At 52.1% G+C, this 8,677-nt stretch overlaps 1 protein-coding gene across 1 annotated transcript in view; it reads right to left on the bottom strand.

The window, feature by feature from the left end:
* Window position 1: 1 nt before the first annotated feature.
* LOC111160478 (nidogen 1) overlaps window positions 2-8,677 on the bottom strand; it is an 82,302-nt gene continuing 73,626 nt past the window's right edge. Inside the window, exons 16-20 of the mRNA XM_022523620.1 lie at window positions 6,029-6,200; window positions 4,966-5,123; window positions 3,737-3,860; window positions 2,955-3,067; window positions 2-2,031 (exon numbers count right to left, since the gene is read on the bottom strand). Of these exons, the coding sequence (XP_022379328.1) occupies window positions 1,910-2,031; window positions 2,955-3,067; window positions 3,737-3,860; window positions 4,966-5,123; window positions 6,029-6,200 (689 nt within the window). The 3' untranslated portion in view covers window positions 2-1,909. The remainder of the gene's footprint in view (window positions 2,032-2,954; window positions 3,068-3,736; window positions 3,861-4,965; window positions 5,124-6,028; window positions 6,201-8,677) is intronic.

The raw sequence follows: 8,677 nt of genomic DNA, 5'->3' as shown, positions 1-8,677 counted from the left end.
TTTTTAACAAAAAAAAAATTGTTTAATTTTCTATACTGATACTTGTACAACTGTAAACTTAAGGAATCATCCAATACTTGTATAAATCTGGGGGAACAGTTAATAAGCACCTTCAGTGGGTTCCACAGTTTAAGAATTGACCATTTGAAACTTTTAGAATGAATCTAGTAAAATGAATAAAAGTTATAAAAACTATACAAAATCATGACAAACATTTGATATAGAGGGCTTGATATGGAATGATAAATACATTAAAAAAAAAGCAAAACTAATTCAGGGAGCTGGGCTGGATAAAAGACCCATGTATCCCCAAATCATGTGATTCGGGGGGATATATTTGGCTCTCACAACAAACTCCAATTATCCAGGGAAAGGCTCTTTCCCCATCCAGGCACCACCGCGTTGCTGAAGCAGATGAGGACAGTGTGGGGAGGAGGGGTGGGCGGGGAGGGATGAGTTCGCTGAGCTTTGCAGATAAGGGCAAGGATCTCTGGCCCAGGGAGAAAAACAAGCAAATTCTTCCATGTCCTCAAGTGTAAGCGTTCTTTGGCAAAAGGTACCATTTCCTCTTTGGGATTATTAAGGAGCTTTTCTCGTTGCTGTTGTTAAATAGCCCTCTGTACTCTTTCCTCTTGACCAATCTCTGTGAGACCTTTCCGCTGTGCCTTCGCTACTCCCTTACCCTAACCTTTCCTGACTCTCACACCTGAAGTCCAGCTTTCAATTAAAAATTCCTGTTATTTTGCAACTCTGGGAAACAGCTGATAAAAGGTAACATTAGCTACTCATCTGGCCTGGAGATGTTTTTAAACACATCAACATGACAGATGGCCGTGGTCCCTTTAATGACACCAATGAGCAATCAAGGGTCTGGGTCAGGGGTATAAATACACGATCTGGTCCTCTTCGATGAGAAGACTGCTAGCAAGACCATGAGCAGAGGGAGAGACAAAGGAGAAGTGAGCTCATGGTGACTGGTGGTCAGCTCTCACAAGGGCGGGAGAGTGGGGAAGGTCTGCGGGGAGGTCATCAACTTGGGGGAGGCATACCAGCCCCCAGCTATGCCTAAAGTGAGGGAGGGGGGATCGGTGCCAGCCACGGGGCTAGGCCACTCAAGAGACCGGATGCTGGGATCCAAGTGCTTTGTGCAAAGAGGAATACGTTGGTTACCATTGGTGTAACTTAGGTAAGCACTTCCAAACAATCCTTACCCTCAAACACCTGACTCCACACCTTGAAATTCCTACCAACAGATACTCTTTTGACTGAAGGCTTTGCTTACCAGAGGCTACTTCTGAAATGCCAGTCACTTATCCGGGAGGGGCTTCTCCTCATGGCCCACAAGTGTCCACACAGCCCTAAGACAAGGTGGGTTTTGAATGAGGGGCAAGGTTTGCTCACTGTGATGGGGGCCTAGGGCAGGATGCAGGTGGGACAGAACTCAGGGAAAAACCAGGGGTGTGGGGAGGGAAATCAGAGCACCAAGGGCAAAGAGGGGGAGGGTTAACGCCCTCCTTCATTCACAGCCTCGCCTCGGTGGCCCTGGCTGGTGTGTCAGGGAGATAACAGGATGGCAGGTGTGTCAGAGTGAGGCTGAGCTCATAAGGCCACGGAGACGGCAGTTCAGGCCTGGGGAGGCTCTGCTCACCACTGGGGTGCAAAGTTGGGGAAAGGTTCCAGATCACTGGGATGGGCATATAGTCCTCCCTCGGGAGGGTTTTCTGTGTGCAGGGAAAGAGGTTTTCCGGAAGCCCAGGGCATATGTTTTGGGGGACAGTGAAGGGAACACTGTTGGGGCTCAGGCTGGGTAGGATCTGGGCGTGGTGGCCACCGGGTCAGAGAGTTTTCAGTCTGGACCCTTTCAAGCAGGGTGTTGAATATGTCCAGAGGGAATAAGACACTTTTGTCTTCATTTCCGCTCAATACAGTCAACCCCCAGCGTGTTGTCGGGGCAACGGCAGGTCCTGCTTCCGGGGGTGGCCAAGCAGAGGTGGGTGCAGCCACCATTGTTCACTGAGCAGTAGTTGTGACCTGGAAAAGGCAGAAATCAGCTCAACTGCCCCCTGAGAGAGCAGCCCCCCTATGAGCCCCCTTTTTGGTTTCTAGGGGGCCAAGCACGTGGCTGCTGCAGGAACAGGGAATCCTCACTAGGATTTGCCAGGTGGGCAAGACTATCATTTCGCGGTTCCTGAGCCGGGGACCATGCAGATTTAGCAACAAAGCCGCTGAATGGGACCTGAGAAGGCTTCTCCAGGTCAGATTATAACACGGAGCTGGGATTTCCAAGCACAAAGTGTGCAGTGTCTCTCTTGTACCCTCGGCTTTGCACCGGGCCGGCGGGTAGGGGGGGCGGTGGTGGGAAGCCGGGGAGGACGAGCTCGGGGAAAGCAGGTTCTGGAGCCGGGCTGCCCAGCTCAGCCCCAGCCGTGCCTCTGTGAGCCCGTGGCTTGGGCTTTTCCTATGCATGAAATGGGCACAAGCCTGGTGCCCGCCTCGGGGGGGCTGCTATGAGGACGAGGGAACGAAGGAGCACCCGGCGTGAGCATGTAGGGCTGCCGTGTGTGAGGCACCTGGCTCTGGCACGAAGCTCCCTGGGCGCGTTCGGGACTGTTAGGAGCAGCGATGAGTATGGTGGCTGGGGGGCCACACGGACGGACTTTAAAGCAGGAGAGATGGTAACACGAATGTTCCTGTTTGGAACCCTAAGACCACTTACTTCTAGACCAGCCCGAGATGCACGCTTTCCCTTCCCCGGTCCACCGTCCCAGCCTCGTCCCCTAGCGTTTTCCACTTGGCTCAGCCACTAAATAATGAAGACCCATGATGGAAGGGACCGAGTCTCCCCTGCCCCGTGGTCAGAGCTGCGAGGGGCCAGACAGGTAAGCGGCCGGGGCTGTGGGCTTGCAGGCCAGGGCCCTCCCAGCCCCTGAATAGGAGGAACCCGCGTGGGTTACCTTGAGGACACTGAGACAGGGCCATGGTGACTCCATAGAGCCGGGTCTGCTTGAGGGGCTGGAAGGTATCGGCCTCTTTGGAAATTGCAAGATCTACGGTGACCACGGAATTCCTGCAGAACACCAAAAGGCGGAAGGTAAAGGCACATCTGCTGGCTCGAACCTTCTGTCTTCTGTGGTTTGGGGGACACACCAGAGGCCAGACAGGGACACACTGGCCTGAGCTCCTCCCAGCCATCCCCCTTCCTCCTCTTGCGGAGGGACAAACCTGCGTCTCTCTGGCTGCTTAAAAAGGGACAAAGGTTAGCGAAGCTCTCCCCTCAGCTCTAAACTCCAAGCTGGGGAAATGGCTTTCTCTCCAGACGGCCCTGGATGCACCCACTGGCGTGGTCTGACCCCTCCTTTGTGCAGGAAGGGGTGGGCGAGCAGGGGCTGTGGGAACACTGCAGTTTTAGAAGCGAAAGGAAGTAGGGGCATGGCGGGGGCATGGGGCCCACCCGCCGGGGGACCCCGGGCCAGCTTGTGAGGACGGAACAGACAAGCTCCAGAAGTCTGAAGAGGTGCCCATCCAGGAGCAAACAGACGAATAAACGGCACCTCCTGCCCCCAAGGCGCCCTCAGCCCCCGAACTCCTTCACCGTCCTCTCCTGACAACTGGAAGGGCAAGGCAGAGGGCGGGCATCTCTGGACGCTGGAAGGTCATGCTAAGAGTTCCCCCAGGGAAGGCTTGGCCTCCCAGAGACAGGGTGGCAGGGGAGGCTCCCCACCCCCCACTGACATACGTCTTCCAGTCTGTGTAATACAGATGCTTCCCATAGCTGGTGACCGCAAAAGGGTACTGGAGCCCTTCGAGAACCTTGCGTCGTCCCGACTGGCCGGGCTTCAGACACTCCATCCGACTGGTGCCTGTGCGGAGCGAAAACAAGGCATTCATTGTGTACCCGAGAAACGGCCCCTTTGTGTCAAGATGAGTAAGGAGGGCAAGGGTGAGAGGAGTCAGCACGATGATGACAGATCCTGGAGAACACATGTGACCTGCTCTTCTTGACAGTGGAAAGCTTTCTCTCTGCTCTGGTCAATCCCCACCTCTACGGGGGGTTGCAGGGGGAGCACCCAGATCTGGTTCTGATGTCGGCTGGAGCCGAGGGGGCTTTCCGTGCTCCCGCCCACTCCTGGAGTGCCTGGGGACACAGTAGGACTGATGACACCCCCCAGCTCTCACTCAAGTCCCTGCCCCCTGAAGCCTCCCAGGCCCTCCCTCCTCGCCCTCAGAGCCCCTGCACCGGACACAAGATGCCCTCCTCGCAGCACCCCCCACCATGGCAGCTGACAGTGCTGCGAAGAGCGCAGGAGCTCCACAGACACGTGGGGGACGGCTGACCTTGCTCCCCTATGGAGCACCCGCCCACATCCCTTGCCTGAGGGACACCCCAGGGCCAGGGCGGAAAGCAGGACCAAACGCTTTTCTCTTCCTTGGCTCCAAGTCCTGCCTGAGCCCCAAGGGACAGATGCGAGCGAGAGGAATGTAAGTCATGAATTGCGTAACAGATAACACTAGGATGAGGACAGGCTCCAGGGGTCAGCACACTTTTTCTCCAAGGGCCAGATGGTAATTAAGTTGGGTTTTGTGGGCCAAGAGGCAAAATTGAGGACGGTGGAGGCATTTATGTAACCTCTTAATATGTAACATTGAAAAATGTAAAAACCATTTATAAGACCCGGGTGGTACCAAAGCAGATGGCGGGCTGGACCCGGCCTGCGAGCTAGAGGTGCTAACCCCTGACGGAGAAGACTGAGAACTCGCCCTAGACAGTGAGCGTCAAGCCTAGAGAAACAATACATTGCAGAGCAAAGATGGGAAGCAATTCTTGGGGGGGGCGGGGAGTAAAAGAGCTCTCTCACACCATCTTCCCCGTTACAGACACCAGCCCACAGTGGGTAAGAATAAATGTTTAAAGAAAAATAAAGCACTGTTCCAACCCCAGGAGTCAGGCCTGGGGCTTTTGGTCACCTGCGTCCACCCAGCAGAGCTGAGACGAGTAGGCATCGAACGCCAGCCCGTTAGGCAAGCCCAGGTCCTCCTGCACAAGAACCCTCCGGTTCGTGCCGTCCATGTATGAAGTTTCAATTTTGGGGCTATCTCTGTTCCAGTCCGTCCAGTACAGATTCCTAGAAGAGGAAAAGGAAGGGAAAGAGGCAGGGGAGTAACGATGGTGGGTGAAACGTTTACGGAAGCAGGTTTAAAAGAAACCACAACGAAGACATTAGCAGACATTCAAACACTGGATGGCGAAAACGGTCTGGAGGCGGTAAGACAGGTCCTTTGCAAGGAGACTTGGATTTGGCTCTTTGTTTGGATTTGGATACTCTGTTACCGGTGACTTCCCTTCCCTCCAACACAACTGACACGTTCCATCTCATGTTAATCTGGTTAAAGCAGTTCAAAAATAGAGCCCAAAACAGAACACCACAACCGAGACAAACATGTGGGAGTTCCTGTCTGCTGTCCCTACACAGGGTGGCACAGCACCGGCCATCAGGGAGGTGGCCACGGGGCCACAGAACTAGGGATGTGGCCTCGCAGGGAAGGGATCAAAGTGTGAAGGCACGGAGGGGCCTTGTGTGTAAGATTCAGAGCTTGCTGTAGGGAGCAAGAGAGAAAGCATCGATGGGATGACAAAACCCGGGAAGGGGTCTTCTGGGGGTCCATGGTGTGTCGGCCTGAGCCCCAGGGATATCCACGCTGCTTGATACCCTTCCGGGGTTGGTACAACTCAGGTACTGATCCACATTCAACTCAAAGGGAAATAACCAACTTCTGAGCTGCTGACTTCTGGAGCCCCTTCCTAAAAGACTTAGAGGTGGAGCATGGGATCAAGTCCATAGTGGAGGGGAACAGGGATCAATGTCCTGGCATTTCCCTGTGCATATCTCTAAGCCACCTACTGGGACTTGTTCGTCCTGTGAGGCCTTCATGTCCGGAGAGCAGTGCCAGAGTTAGAGACTGACGCTTGAAACTATATTAAAGAGCAGCAGCAAATGGACTAGACGCGCCCAGATTTCCACCACGTTACCCCTGCACGGAGTCGGTCACGATGCCTCTGGGATTCACCAGGTCGGTGTCAAAGAGCACCCGGCGCTGGGTGCCATCCAGCTTTGCAACTTCTATTCTGTCCAAGTGAGAATCTGTCCAGAAAATGTTGCGGCCAAGATGGTCAAGGGCGATGCCTTCTGGACTTCCAAGATCTAGAACCAAACACAGGACACTTCTGGGTTTTTTCAGCAGGTGGGATTCGGTTTTTCTGATTACTCGGTGTTATTTCACGCAGTGTTCAATCCTTGGACTTTGGGAAAACAAAAGGGAATGTGGAATGCTCGCTGTGATAAGTTAACCAGCATTCAAAGTGATGAATTAAAAAATGTCGCTCATTGACTTGGCAGGCATCTACCCTGGGTACCACGTTGGGAACCACGCCCACTACCACACCTCAGCTGTGGCCCTGGCTTCCGGGAGCTTGCAAGCTCTCGTAATTCAGACGGAGTTCTGGTTTTATGGGAACGTGGAGGCGGACACCGGACTCAGCCTGGGGAGACCCAGGAAGGATTTCTAGGGGAGGTGACACGTGAAGCTGGCTCCCAAAGGACTAGTAGGAGTTTGCCAGGCAAAGATCCTAGATGAGGGCTGCCAGACAGAGGGGCCAGCACATGAGTATAAAGGAAGACTGGACACAGCTTGAAGTGGACTATATGTACTTGTGGGTGGCTGGAGTCCATGGGGGTGGGAGAACAGCCAGAGATGGAACAAAACAGATTTGCCTTAGTCATTAATTACTGGGGGAAAAGGGTCACCTCAGAGAAGTAATAGCAAGAAATCATAGCTTGTTATTTCTTTTCTGCAAGTATTAGAAGTACAAAGAAGGGGTGTCCCGTGATCACAAGTAACACTCCCAGAGTCCTTACTAGCTTGTCAGTGACTGACTTTCTAGTCAGGGTTGCCACACAACAAGCCAGCTGCGGTACAAGCCTTCAGTGCCCGTCTAACCTCACCACAAGTTCCAGGCTGCACTGATTCCCTGACGATGTATAAAAGCAAATTAAACATTAGATCCCAATCCAGGGTTTCTGGAGTAAGTAAGGATTCTGTCCTCTTACTGATTTGAGAGCTAAAGGTCACTTAGTACGGCTGGAAGCCAACAGGGGAAGAGGTCAAGGATGGAGCTACCCTAACCCAAGGAATCCAGGTTGGAGGAAATCCTCCCCCAGCATCTGAGGAATCATGTGCTCCTTTGTCGATGTGTAAGTGGTTCAGACCCTCAGCTCTCTCACAGCAGCCTTCCCTCGGTGCCTAACATGACCTTGACTGTGGACGTTGGAAACACCAAAGCCCCACCCCCTGGAAAGGACCCCTGCCAGGGCAAGTTTCTTAAGAATGAGGAACAGCCCTTGAACAAGGTTTTTATTATTCAAACCAGAAGTAGAGATCTGTGAGGTATTACAATATTTCCCGTATCCCTAGAGGAGAAGGGGCAGCGAGTCTGACCTCTGCAGACCTCTTGTGTCTTTCAGACAAAAACCAGAATAAATCATTCTGGGGTATATCTGGGACGAGCACGGCCTCCGCCAGTGACACCGCAGAGTGTCTGCCGCACTCAGACACAAAGAAGAGTCGGGGGGAAAGGCTGTTCAATGGCACTATGTCACAAGACACCCAGGGGCACCCAGAAACCCCGTGTCATTCTGTCTCCTTATGAACAGCTCTGGTCCCGACTTCGAACCCAAGAGCAATCAAACTTCCTCCTCCAACCAGGAAAATACTTCTTCTTCTTCTTCTTCATATTTTATTTATTTATTTGACAGAAAGATACAGTGAGACACAGAACACAAGCAGAAGTAGGAGAGAGAGAAGCAGACTCCCCATGAGCAGGGAGCTGGACATGGGGCTCGATCCCAGGACCCTGGGACCCAGGCCTGAGCCAAAGGCAGTCATTTAACCAACTGAGCCACCCAGATATACCTGGGAAAATACTTCCTTTTGAACTATCATGCCAAAGAAGGGTCTGGAAAACCTCACCCTTTACTGTGCAATCAGGGCAAGAAGGCAAGACAGCAAGGCAGTATTTTCCATACTGCTTACATCAAGAGGGAACAGATTACGAGACTTATTAAAGATATTTGGTTAGTTTAACTCAAGGAAGGAGAGAGATGCTTAGCATTCGGACAGCATGAAATAAAGAAGAGCTCCCCATTCTACCTTCACTCACTAGTGAGGCACCAACCTGTCCTGACGTGGAAATTTCTTTCTCTCTTTTTAAATAAAAGAAAATTTATCCCCAGTGATCTTTCCTCTACAAAGGTCACATTCTAGTTTCATTTTTTATTTTCACAGTGGACTTCTGCCTGGAATGTTTCTTACTGAGTTTAAAGCTTTCTTGGATGATTATCAGTTCCAGAAGCAACAGGAAATAGCAGTGATGACCTACTCCCCCTTCCACTGGGTTCTCAAGTCACACCAAAGATAACAGCAATATTTTTAACAGAGAGAGAGAGAGAAGACACAAAAAGGCATTTTCAAAATTCTGCTCATTAAGCCAAACCATGAAAACTGGCAGACATCATTTAAGCAGCACCTTGACTTCTAGAAAAGGATGTGGGATCTATGTCCGAAGCTAGACGTGTTTAACTCAACCTCAGCTTGATTCCTGCTCCTGCTGCATCAGCTTTTG

This window comes from Enhydra lutris, unplaced genomic scaffold (assembly GCF_002288905.1).
Source record: "Enhydra lutris kenyoni isolate GAN:26980312 unplaced genomic scaffold, ASM228890v2 scaffoldscaffold76, whole genome shotgun sequence".
Taxonomy (NCBI): domain Eukaryota; kingdom Metazoa; phylum Chordata; class Mammalia; order Carnivora; family Mustelidae; genus Enhydra; species Enhydra lutris.
Note: the sequence above shows the minus strand (reverse complement) of the source record. Positions and strands in the feature narration are given on the sequence as shown.